This window comes from Protopterus annectens, chromosome 9.part0 (genome assembly GCF_019279795.1).
Source record: "Protopterus annectens isolate FY-2018-M chromosome 9.part0, PAN1.0, whole genome shotgun sequence".
In the NCBI taxonomy this organism is placed as follows: domain Eukaryota; kingdom Metazoa; phylum Chordata; order Ceratodontiformes; family Protopteridae; genus Protopterus; species Protopterus annectens.
Window position 1 is genome coordinate 495,000,831 of NC_056743.1, and position 18,094 is coordinate 495,018,924.

At 36.5% G+C, this 18,094-nt stretch overlaps 1 protein-coding gene across 5 annotated transcripts in view; it reads right to left on the minus strand.

The window, feature by feature from the left end:
• Positions 1–18,094, minus strand: part of LOC122811292 (STAM binding protein) — a 688,610-nt gene that overhangs the window by 503,399 nt on the left and 167,117 nt on the right. For all 5 annotated transcript variants that reach the window (XM_044083041.1, XM_044083043.1, XM_044083042.1 and 2 more), the window contains one exon: positions 14,654–14,749. In XM_044083041.1, the coding sequence (XP_043938976.1) occupies positions 14,654–14,749 (96 nt within the window). The remainder of the gene's footprint in view (positions 1–14,653; positions 14,750–18,094) is intronic.

Sequence of the window (18,094 nt, forward strand, 5' to 3'; positions counted from 1 at the left end):
CTTATCTGAAAAAACTGCTAGCCTGAACCTATACAACATATGAAGCATTTCAGCAGTAAACGAGATCTGAGGGTTAGAAGGTAGCAAGGGTTACGGGAAGGGGAGTAGCTTGAACTCTGGATCTGTCTGAGAAGTTGCACTCTTGGATAAGAGGTCAGATCCAAGACCCCATCTCTGATGAATAATGACACAGATAGCATCAGATACAAAGGTTTACTTTAAAAGCAATAAAAAAATGATTTCTTCAATTGACAGAAATGTTATAGTCGTGTGACAGCCACAAAAAAAAACAAACAGTTCCTGAAATTAAAGCATTGTTTTAGTCATAAAATTACATGTGGAAGTTTTTTTTTTTAACCCGAGGTAATGTATCTGCTCAGCAATGGAGAAATGCAAGTTGACCACTGATCCTCAAAAGCTTACAAGAGAAGAACACATCAGAGGCAGGAAATCTCTGAAGGGCTTGGCACCCAGACTAATGATTTTCTTCCGCCAAGCTTAAGCTATCAATGGTGAGGGCGTGTGGACGATGCCCTTAAGCTTCTGAAGCTCTTAGGCGATTACACAATATAAAGGATATTACCCATATAACCAAGCCTACTGTAGCAGTGATCTAATAAGGAATATAAAAATTTATGTAGTTACTGGAAAGATAGTTCTTTGTTGGCAGTTTCAGCTCAGTCATCTAAAGGTCAAAGACCCGCTAGGACTTAGCCTGCCTCAAAACTTTCTCACAGGGAACCTTAGCCTCAGCCCATTACCCACAATTCTAGGCACTTAAGGACCCATCTCCATATCTATGCAGAAGACAAAGCATACAAAACAAAGATGCAAACTCCCAAGCAACACATCTGCTACTTCCAGGTGGGGGGGGATAATGGTAATAAAGATGAAACTTCAAAAGCATATCTGTCACTGAAGTAAGCAAGCAACTGTTGTATCTGTAGTTGGGAGTTTCATCTTTGCCACTTACAGTAAAAAGAGTCCCAAGATTATTCTCTTCTGTGGTGTCTTATGGAAGAATACCCCAGATGCATGCAGCTCCAAAGGATGACCTCAACGTGGAGATCATACCCAACTTTTAGTGCCTCAAAACATATTAAGTGATGCCGCATAGCAGTCACACAGTTAACATCCACAGAAGTGTTCTTGAGGAATGTGTGAAGTGGCAATAAATTAGGTAGTATAGGCATTACAGGATTCCGGTCAGAGTTTACCAAATATATGGCAACGGAAGTTTATGCAGTGGGAAAGCCAAGCAAATAGGATTGCCTTTGACATATTTATAACACAATTTTTGGAGGAAAATGGAACAAAAAGTTGGGCATCTCCCATTATGGCTTCTGTTCCAACCAAATAAAACGTATGTTGCCTGTAAACATACACACAGTGCACAACAGTTACCCTCCATGCCTGTAATAATTACAGAACACTACTTCAAAGTCAACTAAATGGTACACATTAGGCAACTTGTAAAATAAAGGAAGATTTCTAGCTTCATTGTTATCCTGTCTTTATGGACATGTATATATAGGGTCTGCAGCTCTGAAATCTTTTTGGCTGAGGTGATAGCAACCAAGAAAAGAGCTTTCTAAGTGAGAATTTTCAGCTTGCCTGTGGAAGCATAGTTCAAATGGAGGAAGAGTTAATTTCTCCATGACAAAGTAAACATCCTAAGAGGGTGTTTGGATTTTGAAAGGATGTAGCAGAAAGGTGCCGGTTAGGAAAATTTTGCTTAATTGGAATAAAGCTAAATAGCCACAATTTACATCTTTTTTTAAAACCGTTATTGAATTATCATTTGTGATATAGGCAAATTTACATTTATACAAAGGTAATCAAATTGTATTAAATTAAGATCAACAAACATTATACTTCACATACATTGCTATATATCATTTAACCTAAGCAACATTACATAAATAATTCAATTAAGTTTGATATGGGCACCACATGTTACTTTCAGAACAAAATAAACCAATGTATGGAACAACAATCTGAGATAAACATTCCAAAATACTGGGAATGGATCTAGTCCACTGGCAACTGCTTAGGCACTTAAATGTCTTCTTGGTAACTGGAATCTGGAAAGCTAGGATCTGCACCACCCTCTTTGGGGATGAACAGCACCCTGTCTAGCACTGGGACTGAAGAAAACATGTGCTCAGTTTCAGGGTATGAAGCTTTTATTTATTTATTTAACATTTGTTTACTGGGAAAGTCCAATTTGGAACGAGCCAATTTTCAATGGAGGCCTGGGGAGAAATGCTTCAGACTCATGTCTTTGTAACATGGGAGGAAACTGGACTACCCGGAGGAAACCCACATGAACGTAGGGAGGACATGCAGACTCCATACAGAAGGCACTCTAGCCGACAATCAAACCAGAGAATCTCTTGCTGTGAGGCGACAATGTTAATCGCTGCACCATCTGAGGTCTAGGTAAGGTTTGCAAGACTGGTAAAAAAGTTGAAGCCTCACAGTCTTCAGTAGGACATGCCTACCCAGGAGGTGAGGCCAAAGCAAAGAGAATTAGACTTGTCTGGGACAAAGTGGAGCTAAATGAGTAACCTTGGCATTGCAAATTTTAGCTTTCTTGAGAAACCTTGGGATAAGAAGAAATGGGGAAAGGCTTACAACAGTACCAAGGTCCAGTTCTACAAAAGTGCATCCCAGGGGCATCATCCCAAAGGAGTAATAAGGGAAAAAAAGTTGCTGCATTTTAAACTGGATAGGTATACACACAGGCCACAGCAAAGCTTCCCAAGTCAATGTATCACAGTCTGCACTAAGTGATTGAGAAACAACTCTTGACGAATCAGGAAACAAAAGATAAGCTTGCCCACAAGAGAAATGTTTTGACCCAGATATGAACAGTAATGAGAAGGTGACTGGCAACAAATACACATTCCCAAACTCTCACAGTCTCCTGATAAAAGCTGTTTATAGCAGGAGTGATGGAATGCCTGGTAGGTGGGGAGGGTAGTTCTCATTTCCAAAATGCTGGTGTACAGAATGGACTCTAATGCTGACCATGTGCTTTGGACCATCCACTCCAAATAATGCCATCCCAGCCGAGATCTGTAGTTACTGTCACCCGGGGGGGGGGGTTGTTGGGTACTGCCAGAGACAAGTTTGATTTCAAACACTGGAGACTGGGCTTGTATTTTATATTATGATTATTATTATCAATATTATTAGCATCTCATGTACTTTACAAGTCCACTGAAGAGCTCCCATGAGGTATTAGGCATTCAGCACTATGAAAATCATGGATGTCGTAAAGTCACCATGCTGAAAGGCATAAAACTGAAGGGACCACACTGCTATACAGAGATGCGGCTTTCTTGAACTGAATCATGTCCACAGGGAAGTAAGCTTGACAGGCCAGAATGTTCATGATGCAGCCTATGAAGGTAAATGACTAAGTGGGCACCAGATGAGACCAGGCAAGAATCACTGTTACTCCCAAAGGACCAGAAAAGCTCGAGTAGTAAGTCCTGTGAGGTAATCAGAATGTTCACTAAAAGAAATATACAGATCCAGACATCTAAGTAAGGGAAGACCCTGAAATGAAACAGGTGCTCCATCTGTGGACACGCACTTTGTGAACAACTAAGGGTTGTGGTGAGACCAAATGGCAGTGCCCCTACTGACTCCTATTCAAAAACAAGGAACTGCTTGGACTTGTTGACAATCCTGACTTGTAGGGTCATACCCTGAAGATCCAACAAGCACATTCCAAAACAGTTTGGACAGACAAAAAAAAAGATGGACTACATAAAGACAATGAAAAAGGTCTTCTTTGTCACAAGCTGGTTTAGACAACTGCAGGTGAGGATGGGGTGGAGGTCTTTTGTCCTTTTTGGTACTAAAAAGAACCTTGAGTAAAAACCTTGCCCTTTCTGACAAGTGGAAAATCCTGGATAACTCTTTTCTGTGACAGGCTCTGGACATATAGTTTTGAAATTATTTCACAGAGTGTGAAGTAGGTGAGGTTTGTAGTTTGAGAGAGGACAGAAAGTAAGTGGAGCAACCTCTGGATACCATGCCCCTTTTCCACCTATCATGGATGATGATCTCCCACAATGACAGATGGAGGGACAAATGCCCCATGACTGCCTCCAAAAGAGAGCAGATGAGTAATCTCTCATGGACAACCATGGGATCCCTGGTTATTCTGCCAAACCCATCTCCTCTGGAAGCATGGCCATTCCAGAAATGTGAACCATGGTCTGAATTGCTTTGGGGGTGAAAGAAGCTCATTCACAGTGGCCGACACTGTGGAAACTAGGACTAGTCACAACCCCAACACTGAAGTGACAACTATCAAGTCCGAGGAATCAACACCAAACAATGGTGATACTAACAGCATGACTGTCAAGGGAGGCCCTTCATATAAATCAAATTGATAGCACTGACTAATTCAAGGGTAACAAGGCCGCTAACACCTCAGCTGAGGTCAGTGCTCTCGAAATCTAACAGGAAAGTCAATTCTGGAGGCAGGATATTTGGCCACAAAAATAAATGGGTTGATGTCAGCACTGAGACATCATCATCTGATGTAGATTGGTGTGGGGGGGGTCCTGCGAAGGACAAAGGTTGAAGTCACTGATGCCAACAGCAAGGCTGTCACCGCAAGTTAGGTCAAGGTCATCAACCACTTGGTAACATCAACACTAATGTCAATTTCAGTTGCTAAACAGTTAGAAAAGACAGAACTGGGGTTCAAAATGAGGTCAGTGAGGAAGGGCCAGCAGCATGGTTTTAAAAATTATTCCGCAAAGGTGCTCTCAAGCTTCCAGTGTTAGTGGGGGAAGACAACTGGAAGCATATCTTCTGCATTAGTAAGAATGCCTGCCACATATTTTTATAGTCCAAATGGACTGAAACAGACCTACGGAACTCAAATGATGTTGAAGAGGAGGGTCTGGGGGTCTACAGCTCTAGTTCCAAGATGCCAGAAGAGACAATATCTGAATGATGGGTGAAGTCATCCTTTTCAAGACAGAACTGCTTTAAGCATGCTTCAGAAACACAGGTGAAGAAGAAACAAGTGTAACAGTCTAAGAAACCTTCTCAGCAGCATCAACAATTTTAGGTTTTTAAGCCACAATGGCAACATCCTTTTCAACATGTTTTAACCTTCTTTTAAGGGGTGCAAGAGAAAGATTTGAAGAGAAAGGAAACCCTGGAATTAGTTCAGGGGTTTGTCCTAAGTTTTACTAAGTGCAATCTATTTTTTTTTTTCATGTGTATAGATTGAAACAAGCACAAATACTACAGTTTACCACAACATTAGCCTGTCCTAGACATTTCAAATTTCTAGTGCACCTATAATACAGGACAAGTTCTGCACCATATTTACATTGTTGAAAGCGTGTGCCTCCCACTTCTTCACGGTATATGGAAAAACAGCAGTAAACCACTAACCGCTCACTGCTACAGCTACAGAAAAAAAAGGGCAGGAAACAGCTAACAGCAACAATTTATATAATATGGCATCAACAAGGTAGGGGGGAAGGGGAAGCAGTCTGAAAACAAATTACGAACCCGACAGGAAAACTCAAAAATAAAAGGAAAGAAATGATGGAGCATGATGACAAACCTGAAGTGGAAATGTGAAGCAGCTGTAATTAATTTCACCAAAAAACTGTAAACCGAAATGGCAGCCAGGGGTAATTTTATAAGCAACCAACTTCAATGCACAGCTAAAATGATCTTGAGAGAGGGACCTCAGGCACAGAGGACTACGGGCAGTGGTGAAGTGTTAAGGTCATCTGGTAAGGATTTGTCAGTCACACTAGAAATATGTCCTTTCCCCACTGTAGTGGGATCTCAGAGATAGCATATATCTACGTGTGTGTGTGTGTGTGTGTGTGTGTGTGTGTGTGTGTGTGTGTATGTGTATGTGTATATATATATATATATATATATATATATATATATATATATATATATATATACATACACACACACACACATATATATATATATATATATATATATATACACACACACATATATATATATATATATATATATATATATATATATACACACACACACACATTTAGCAGGGGGTGTAGGTGGCATGGGGGCAAACATTTTTTCCCTGATATTTTTCATAACGTACCATGTGGACTTCATCATAAAGTCTGTTTACAACACTGAGACAAAATGTCAAACGGTCCTGCTGGTGTTTATTCTATAGGTGAAAGAGATGGTACTTCAAAATGACACATATGCACAATGTAATGGCATCACAAACGCAAGATATCTTTGAATACTCAAACTACTTTATTAACTCAAAAAAACAGCAAGCGTTGACACTACCAACCATGAAAGGCGGACACTTTGTGTATAATCCACAGAGTTTATTAAGAATCCAATTCTGCAAGTTTAAAATAAAAAGTTAAACGCTACGAAGCATTTTTCGTCCAGATTAATATCCGGACTTCCTCAGACAAAACACTAGCACTGAAAACAGTTTGTATTTAAATACGAACAGGTGACCACAGATGTTTAGCGTTAATTACGCAAGATTCTAAATACACCTTTTTAAAGCGATAAAGTCTTGTTTTTTATAAAAGTGTTTATAACCTCTGCAAGTTTTAAACAAACATTAAACCAACAGTTTTACTAAATCCTATTATTGTGATACTGCTTCACGCTAAATGCTTGATTGTATAGCTCTTGCATACACCTTAAGTAAATCATAGAAATGCGTGTTTAAAAACCATTGAATAAAGATGGTTAACTTATAGACAACGTCTATACCCACAAGTATTGTAGCCTATAGGCAAAAAAGTCTTCTATGGATAGTACATAATTACACTATCTCTCCTAAACATGTCAATGTTAAAAAATGTGTAAATATAAATATAAATATAAAAACATGTATCTCTTCAAAATTGTCCAAGGTCAACCGACAAGTCACATAAGCAAGTGAACATATAGTGTATATTGAATGTGAAATAAATTAATCGCTCTTTAAAATAAACAATAACGATGATGGTAACTGTTTATACCATAATAAAATATTATTAATCTTAATCATTTCTATGTCATTATTAATAATTAAATAAATATATAATAATAAATTACTAGATATAAATTTTTAACATTAGTTTTTAAAAATTGATTTTTTTTAAAAGGTTGATTTTTTAAAAAGATTGAATTGATTTTCAAAACAATAAATGTTTAATATTTAATAAAATAAATATATATATGTATGGCCTAGATGATGTATAAATGCTGGTTACAACTCAAATAAATAGGAAGTATATTCTCCAACAAGAAATAAAAGCAAATAAAAAAGTTTTTTTTTTTTTTTAAAACTGGTTGAACATTTATCTTAATAAACTTCTCATTTTTAATACGCATGCAAGTGAGCATAATTCATTAAGTCCTGGCTCTATACATGCTCCCAATGGTAACTGCCAGCATAGTTCATTCCTTTCTAATTCTAATTTCAGATAATTATCATTTAAAAAGTTATATTCTTGTACTTTATTTTTAATTTGATTAATTACCATAAATTTAAAACTATGACCTATATGTTGTGTACAGTGCCTCGCTAAGGTGTTTTCAGTTTTATTCCTTGTAATTGCATATATATGTTCATAAATCCTGTCCCGTAAACGCCTATCTGTTTTTCCTATATAAAACTATGTGCACTGTGTACACTGGGCTAAGTATACTATTGCCCTTGAATTACAATTAAATGTTTCTTTAACAAAAAACTTTTCTTTCCTAATGATAAATGTTTCTGATGTTTCAATATATGTACAATACTTACATGCCCCGCATTTATGTGTACCCCCATTGTTTTTCTTCACATTAGGTTTTGTTTCTAATAATTTTTTCATGTTTACCCCTCGTCTATAAGTAACAATAGGGCCAAAGTTTAAAATTTTAGCAAGGTCTTTGTCAAGTGCTAGACAAAACCAATACTTTCTCACTATCCTCATTATATCTAGCAGCTTCTGGACAGTAAGTAAACGTAAATGCAATAGTAAAGTTCTGTTGAATGTTGTCACTATTGTCTGTACCCTGCTCAACATGACTAGAATCTTGAGGATTTACATCAATATTGCAACTTAACATATCAGTTGCAGTAACTGTTAGATTTACTAGTCTACTATTTGAAATAGCCTTGTATATACCATCTCTTCTTTTATTAGTTACTTCTTGGAATATCTCATTCAGGAATGAAGCAGGGTAACCTCTACTATAGAACATCTGGTATAAAAGTTCACATTCTTTTTCAAATTCTTCATCCAATGTAATCATCCTCGCCGCCCTAACCAATTGGCCTTTGACCACTGATTTCTTCTGGTGGCGAGGGTGTGCACTTGTAAAATGAAGAAAGGTGTTAGAATATGTGCTTTTCCTATAAATCTTTGCCATATAACCTTTCTCATTCTTACTTAATTCAACATCCAAGAAGTTAATAGTCATTTCTTGATGGTTCTTCGTAAATTTTAAAAATTAAGTTGTTTTGTTGTATTAAAATAGTCAACTAGTTGGTCTGCTTGTTCTTTCTGACCTCTAAGGATGATAAATATATCATCCAAAAATCTCTTATAGGTAAGCATTATACTGTTCCATTAACTATTAAAAATGTAATTTGTTTCCCAGTAGGCCATTACTAAGTTTGCAAAACTCGAGCCTACTGGTGAACCCATTGCTACTCTTATTTTTTGTATATACAACCAGTTTTCAAAAGATACAAAATTGTTTTCCAAAATAATATCTAATAATTGTTCTACTAAATTACACTCATTACTAGTTGCTCCTTTTGACCTAATAAAGTCAACTACCCACTCAATGCCCACCTCATGTGGGATGCAAGAATATAAATCACTAACATCAACGGTTAGAAAGTTTAGTGTACCATCGAACACTGTAACTTGCATGTCTTCCAAAAAGGACCATGAATCCTTAAGAATTTGTTTTTCTTTGTTTACATAATTCTTTAGTATAGAGTCCACTAGTTTAGCACATGCATAAGTCATTGATTGTCTTGCATCCACTAATCCCCTAAAGGGTGGGTTCAGTAGATCTTTATGAAGTTTGGGAATTCCAAAAATTTTTGGGATTCTTGGTGCTAACATTGTTAAGTAATGATTTTGGTTCATGTCTATTAATCCATCTATATACATGTCACTGATAAACATCTTAATGTTGTTATAAGCCTGATTTAATTGATTCTTACTTGTTAGTTCATAGGTATTCTTTTCTAGTAATGTTAGCATAATGTTGGAGTAATCTTCATTATACATCACTACAAGTCCCCCGCCCTTATCTGGTTTCATGAATCTAAGTGGGAGGCTCCTAAGGAGCGTTAATAATTATGTTTCTTCTTCTGAAATATTATTCACATAGTTGTTCATACATATTTAAAATAGCATTCTGGGGTGGGTTAAATGTGCTTGCCACTCTTAGTTCATTTTGTGACCTTGGTGGAATTATTTGCAAAAGGACTTACCTTTGTACCATCTAGAAAATGTGACATTGCAGAACTGCTGATTGATTTTAAATTGTTTATTCGTAAATTAAATTTAAGTATTTTGCTTGGTAACACTACTTACAATGAAAATGAACTAAGAGTAGCAAGCACATTTAACCCAACCCAGAATGCTATTTTAAATATGTATGAACAACTATGTGAAAATGAATTTAGGCAGTTAATTAACTCTATGAGAGGGAAATACAAGAATAATATTTCAGAAGAAGAAACAGAATTATTAACGCTCCTTAGGAGCCTCCCACTCAGATTCATGAAACCAGATAAGGGCGGGGGACTTGTAGTGATGTATAATGAAGATTACTCCAACATTATGCTAACATTACTAGAAAAGAATACCTACGAACTAACAAGTAAGAATCAATTAAATCAGGCTTATAACAACATTAAGATGTTTATCAGTGACATGTACATAGATGGATTAATAGACATGAACCAAAATCATTACTTAACAATGTTAGCACCAAGAATCCCAAAAATTTTTGGGATTCCGAAACTTCATAAAGATCTACTCAACCCACCCTTCAGGGGATTAGTGGATGCAAGACAATCAATGACTTATGCATGTGCTAAACTAGTGGACTCTATACTAAAGAATTATGTAAACAAAGAAAAACAAATTCTTAAGGATTCATGGTCCTTTTTGGAAGACATGCAAGTTACAGTGTTCGATGGTACACTAAACTTTCTAACCGTTGATGTTAGTGATTTATATTCTTGCATCCCACATGAGGTGGGCATTGAGTGGGTAGTTGACTTTATTAGGTCAAAAGGAGCAACTAGTAATGAGTGTAATTTAGTAGAACAATTATTAGATATTATTTTGAAAAACAATTTTGTATCTTTTGAAAACAGGTTGTATATACAAAAAATAGGAGTAGCAATGGGTTCACCAGTAGGCTCGAGTTTTGCAAACTTAGTAATGGCCTACTGGAAAACAAATTACATTTTTAATAGTCAATGGAACAGTATAATGCTTACCTATAAGAGATTTTTGGATGATATATTTATCATCCTTAGAGGTCAAAAAGAACAAGCAGACCAACTAGTTGACTATTTTAATACAACAACTTCATTTTTAAAATTTACGAAGAACTATCAAGAAATGACTATTAACTTCTTGGATGTTGAATTAAGTAAGAATGAGAAAGGTTATATGGCAAAGATTTATAGGAAAAGCACATATTCTAACACCTTTCTTCATTTTACAAGTGCACACCCTCGCCACCAGAAGAAATCAGTGGTCAAAGGCCAACTGGTTAGGGCGACAAGGATGATTACATTGGATGAAGAATTTGAAAAAGAATGTGAACTTTTATACCAGATGTTCTATAGTAGAGGTTACCCTGCTTCATTCCTGAATGAGATATTCCAAGAAGTAACTAATAAAAGAAGAGATGGTATATACAAGGCTATTTTAAACAGTAGACTAGTAAATCTAACAGTTACTGCAACTGATATGTTAAGTTGCAATATTGATGTAAATCCTCAAGATTCTAGTCATGTTGAGCAGGGTACAGACAATAGTGACAACATTCAACAGAACTTTACTATTGCATTTACGTTTACTTACTGTCCAGAAGCGTTAGATATAAGTAGGATAGTGAGAAAGTATTGGTATTGTCTAGCACTTGACAAAGACCTTGCTAAAATTTTAAACTTTGGCCCTATTGTTACTTATAGACGAGGGGTAAACATGAAAAAATTATTAGAAACAAAACCTAATGTGAAGAAAAACAATGGGGGTACACATAAATGCGGGGCATGTAAGTACTGTACATATATTGAAACATCAGAAACATTTATCATTAGGAAAGAAAAGTTTTTTGTTAAAGAAACATTTAATTGTAATTCAAGGGCAATAGTATACTTAGCCCAGTGTACACAGTGCACATCGTTTTATATAGGAAAAACAGATAGGCATTTACGGGACAGGATTTATGAACATATATATGCAATTACAAGGAATAAAACTGAAAACGCCTTAGCGAGGCACTGTACACAACATATAAGTCATAGTTTTAAATTTATGGTAATTAATCAAATTAAAAATAAAGTACAAGAATATAACTTTTTAAATGATAATTATCTGAAATTAGAATTAGAAAGGAATGAACTATGCTGGCAGTTACGACTGGGAGCATGTAGAAAGCCAGGACTTAATGAATTATGCTCACTTGCATGCGTATTAAAAATGAGAAGTTTATTAAGATAAATGTTCAACCAGTTTTAAAAAAAAAAAAACTTTTTTATTTGCTTTTATTTCTTGTTGGAGAATATACTTCCTATTTATTTGAGTTGTAACCAGCATTTATACATCATCTAGACCATACATATATATATTTATTTTATTAAATATTAAAAATTAATTGTTTTGAAAATCAATTCAATCTTTTTAAAAAATCAACCTTTAAAAAAATCAATTTTTAAAAACTAATGTTAAAAATTTATATCTAGTAATTTATTATTATATATTGATTTAATTATTAATAATGACATAGGAATGATTAAGATTAATAATATTTTATTATGGTATAAACAGTTACCACCATCATTATTGTTTATTTTAATGAGAGATTAATTTATTTCACATTCAGTATACACTATATGTTCACTTGCTTATGTGACTTGTCGGTTGACCTTGGACAATTTTGAAGAGATACATGTTTTTATATTTATATTTACACATTTTTTAACATTGACATGTTTAGGAGAGATAGTGTAATTATGTACTATCCACAGAAGACTTTTTTGCCTATAGGACTACAATACTTGTGGGTATAGACGTTGTCTATAAGTTAACCATCTTTATTCAATGGTTTTTAAACACGCATTTCTATGATTTACTTAAGGTGTATGCAAGAGCTATACAATCCAGTATTTAGCGCGAAGCAGTATCACAATAATAGGATTTAGTAAAACTGCTGGTTTAATGTTTGTTTAAAACTTGCAGAGGTTATAAACACTTTAGTAAAAAACAAGACTTTATCGCTTTAAAAAGGTGTCTTTAGAATCTTGCGTAATTAACGCTAAACACCTGTGGTCATCTGTTCGTATTTAAATACAAACTGTTTTCAGTGCTAGTGTTTTGTCTGAGGAAGTCCGGATATTAATCTGGACGAAAAACGCTTCGTAGCATTTAACTTTTTATTTTAAACTTGCAGAATTGGATTCTTAATAAACTCTGTGAATTATACACAAAGTGTCCGCCTTTCGTGGTTGGTAGTGTCAACGCTTGCTGTTTTTTGGAGTTTGGCGTAGCCTCACTGTGTTCTTACTTTCTTAACTCATTTACAAACACAGCAGTAGTACTACATGCATACATGTTTCTTGTGCCCTCTGCAGACAATGTACGCACATTTTAAAGGCCAGAAGAAGAGCAATAAAAGTACTAGTGTTTGTAAAGTACAGCACTGGCACAATGTGTATACAGCTTTAAGTGGGTAAATGAACAAAAAAACTTAATTCATACTCCCTACACATTACACTACTACAAATAATGCTAAAAATGCATCAGTAGTCAATGCGATACAAAATGGATCTATTGACAAATGTTTTGTGTTTACATGTACTAAAAGCTGACACGCATGAGGACGTTAAATGCCTGCAGAAAATGAAATGAAAATAACAAACTATTAGAGATACATGGCTCTACAGAGTGTAAAGTGATGTTCTGATAAGATGGCCACTAATCACAGTGCAGTAACTACCCTCATCAGGCACAAAATGCTGCTTTTTTTTTAAACTAAGCAGCATCTCAAGAAATCCATCTATAACTTAAAATCAATTCATGAAGCTTGTCACTGTTCTGAGAACAAATCCCCCATTATAAGGCCATACTGACAAGCTTTCCAAGGTAACATAGGGCTCCACTCCATTCAAGTCAATGGAGCTTCACTAAAGAATGTTTTTTAAATGTTACTATGACTATATACAGATAAAATAATGGATTTAAACTGCTAAATTATTATATATTTTTAATGTTATCATGGCTGCATAAAGTTCTTTACTGATGCTCCAGTGAACAGTATGGCATGCAGTCCATTGTGATCCTGGTAATACATTCCAAGTCAGTCAGTTCTCTTCCTTGCAGGTGAATGCACTGCCATACTAACAGCATATTCCAGAAACAGATTTTTAAAGTTACAAATGGAATGTTGAAGCTTTTGCTCTGTTTTAAAAACACAAAAAGGTAACTGTGTGGCTAGTGAAAGTAATTCACAGCCCATATTAAGTGGCAGTTTCCTTCAAAGAGCATTAAAAATTCCCTTTAACACACACTGCATCCCTGCACTCTAACTGACAGACAATAAGGTAAATGATTCATTATTTTTTAGTGTTTTTTGTAATACTCCTGGCTTGTTTAAAAAAAATACAATTTCTGAATGGATGCTATATTAAGCAATTTTTACTGCTGAGGGATTTTTCAGTAGGCATATCAAAATAATGACTTAATCTCTGTCCGGATTTTAATAGGCTTACTCACAACAAGACGTTGTCGCGTTCGATTCTTAACTAGAACGTCTTCTATGTGGAGGCATGCGTGAATGGGCGTGCCTTCGTTGAAGGTTGTGCGCCAGGGCTGGTAACTCGGCACGTAAAAATCCACTATCAAACATTAGCGGACCGGAGTTCCGCTGTGGCGACACCTAATCGGGATAAGCCGAAAGACACAACAACAACTCTGATGAGGAGTTGCACCTAAAAAATTTGCTGACATTTTGCAGCATAAATTTCTTTCCTCTTAAAGGGATCCTGCAGGATGATCTAGGGACTGTTGCTGGAAATAGGAAAGTCTGGACTGCTCAGCTTGGCACCATTGTGATCCCCACCAGGAGTGCAGTTTAGAAAATTTATGGATGGACAAATGGGAACCCCTTGCTTAGAAACAGCATGACATTTGTTATGCAACTATCACTAGTGCTGAAACCTCAGTAATCTATAAAACAAACTGAATTGCTGCTGAATAAGACACTGAGAAGTGTCCTTTCCACTCGCACTCCAACACATCTGCATTAAAGATGCATTAATTAAAATGAAATGATGTTCCATTATATTTTTTTAATGCTGCAGTTCAAGCCGTTCTAATTCTTAGTAGCTAGGATTTTCATTAATACTAACCTTTTTGGCCAGGTATTCCTCATACTCCTTGCTGTACCTCTCCAACAATTCCTTCTTCAGTTCTTCTGCTTTAGGGAAGGCTACTTCTTTAAGTTTCTATAAAAAAAGCACAAAGGGGAAAAGAGAAACAAAATGCCTTTATAAAACCAGAAACTTCCACCCTATAATTTTTTTAAATGACAGCATATTACTTGCTGTTACAATACACAAATGATTCAAGGCACACTTATTTTGGATATTCTTCAAATCTGTTTTAAAGTGTTGCTGCAAGGCTATACAGGCAAAGAGCAGAAAGACACCACTAACAGAATAAATGAACAGTGCACTACAGCATTTAACCACATGTCTTCCAGAAACAGATACACAGTCTCACTAATGGTTGACAGAATACAGACAGTAAAGGTTACAGGAGGGCAAAAGCTGCATCCTACAGCACACAACTAAGTTCACTCAGTGACTCCATGTGTATTTTATGACTATGAACGAATCATTTAAATAGGCTGAATCTTCAATGTCACCCTTGAAAAGAGGTACTTGGGCCTTGCTGGTGTCAACTTAACATCCCCTATACAACTCAAGATACAGAACAAGGGGTAAGGAGTGAAAGGAAAAGTGCATTGAAAGCCTGCAGGAAAACAAAACAGCCCAATATAGGTATTTCATAAGCAAGCAAAACAGGAATCCGCTTCAACAGAAGTCTGTCCCTAAGTCCTCACCATCACCACCATGAAGCAAAGATGACAGCACGCCATGTATCTCTCTATTTCCCCAGTGATTCCCTAAGAAACTGTCACTGCATGTGACTTCAGAACACTGCTTATGTGGATCTCATTTTCAGATACAAAACTTGCTCCAATAAAAATGTCTACATTTTTTTTTTTTACAACAGCTATGATGCCTGCACTGCTGCTCAACGTGCACAGCATTCAAATACTGGCTAGTTAAAAAGTTTATACAGAGTGGGAGGGAGGCAAGTCCTAATGGGGCATGACTCAAAAGAAAATATGGCTGTTCCGTGATCATGAAACTGGAATGGGAAGAATGGGGGATATCTCTGGGAAATACTGTATACAGATGTATACAATTACATTTACGTACAGTTAAAGACACTGAACTGTTCAGGACAAAAATGACTCTTTGGCTTCAATGTGCTTGATTTTTCATCAGCACTACTGTGTATAGCACTTCAGCAATGTAACTAGTATTCCCATGGCCTCATATTCTAAGCTGTAAAAGGGGGAAAGTACACTTTATCATAAAGGAATATGCAGTAGTCTGACTTGTATGACGTTATATCCTGCTAAGTATACAACAGATTGACAGCTTCCAAAGCTTTAGGGCACCATTAACACACCCAAACCATTAGCTTAAGCTGAGCTGACAAAAAGTCAGGTTTGGGTGCCAAGCTCTTCAGAGCTTCCATGTCAACAGGAGGGATACTAAAGTATTGAGAAGTACAATGCAAGGAAAATACAAACAAATATCCAAACCCTGGCATAAAAAAACATACGAAAATAAGGTAGATGGAGAAAGACAGTGGCTATTGTAGCAATGATAATTCAAACATCTCCTGTTATGTTAAGTTTATTTACACAACTATACTATGCCCTTAATTACGATCACTGCTGCAATAGCCTAAGCTATATGGGTAGATTACCACAGCTTCAATAGAATGGGAGGAGGAAGGAAGATGGTCTAGGAGCCTCCAGAGAATGGTACTAGCAAAGTCTGCCCTTGACCTGGAGAAATAATCTAGTTTAGACTGCTTCGAAAAAGCATTAACAGAGGATCAGGCTGCTGCTTCTAGAATACTTCTACAATCCAACCCTTTCCAAAAAGCCACACATGAAGCCAGTGCCCCGGTAGAATAAGCCTTGACCCAGCCTGTAATAGTTTTGTTGTAGGTGCAACAAAAAGTAATAGTATGTGACAACCATTTAGAAATAGTCTGTTTTGACACTGGTTGTTCTTTTTTGTTAACTTCACAAGAAATGAACAAATTATAAAAATTTTTGAAAAATGATGCTCTGTCCAGGTAGTACACGAGTTGTTTATGGACATCCAAGGTATGAAGTATCCTTTCTCCCTCATTTTTAGGTTCTGGAAATAAGACATGGAGAGAGACAGCTTGTCAAAAGGTAAACTTGGATACTACTTTAGGCATAAATGAAGAATTAATTATTTAAGAAACTGTATCTTTGTGAAAAATGAGAAGGATAACCCACTATAAGAACCTGAAACTCGGTCTTCATGCAGGGGTTAGAGCAATAAACAAGACGGTTTTCCATGTCAAGAACCTCATCTCAGCATGATGAGCTGGTTCAAATGGAGACGATTTAAATTAAAACCCCAAAAAGGAGACACCTGTTTTCTAGGAGGTGTCATATGCAGCACCCCTTTAAAAATATTCTTACTTGAGACTGCATTGAACAAGGGGAATCCATTGGCTGGCATTTTGAAATGATAGATAAGATAAATTAACTCTGACTGAGGAATAACACAGGCCATAGAGTAGTAACTCTCACAAATAAAGGAACCAGAGAAAAGTACAGTTTTGTACCTACCATAAATGTAGATGTTCAAAGATCCGCATTGCTGCAGTCCTTACTTATGGGTAGTCCGCTGTCCTCGGTCGGCCCGAATACCAAAGTATTAGGCTGACGTCGGTCATGGGCGCCTAGAACTGACATCAGAGCGTCAGGGTATAAAAGCGCATGACCGACGTCATATCCTCAGTCTTTTCTTGCCCCAGATGTCAGAAGGCCCTAAAAAGAAAGGCCACAGCCCCAAAAAACAGGATACCTCCCAAAAACATGCCCAACAATAACCACCACCCAAACCATATTACCATGCCAAACTATAGAGGGGAAGGAGGGAGGGTAAATTGGACTGCAGCAATGTGGATCTTCGAACATCTACATTTATGGTAGGTACAAAACTGTACTATGTTCTTCATCTCACATTGCTGCAGTCCTTACTTATGGGTAGAATCCCAAAGCAGAGGTAAAGGGAGGATGGCAAAATCATAAAGCATTAAAGGCTGCTAAAATGCCCTGTAATATAGCAGATGCAAATCCAGCCCTAGACTTAGAATAAAGAGGAAGGTGGTAATGCTTGGAAAAAGTATGTACTGAACTCCAAGTGGCTGCTTCCAAAATATCTTTTGTAGCTACCCCCCTTAGAAAGGCAGTAGAAGTGGCAGTAGCTCTAGTGGAATGAGGTCTGATTCCAGCCGGAACCTCCTTACCATGATGGGAATAACAGAAAGAAATACAAAACCCAATCCATTTAGAAATAGTTTGTTTTGAAACAGGTTTTCCCTGAGAACCCAAAGCAAAAGAAACAAACAACTGCTGAGACTGCCTGAACCCCTTGGTTCTGCTCAAATAATAACGTAACTGCCTGTGAATATCCAAAGTATGCAAAATCTTCTCCCCTTTA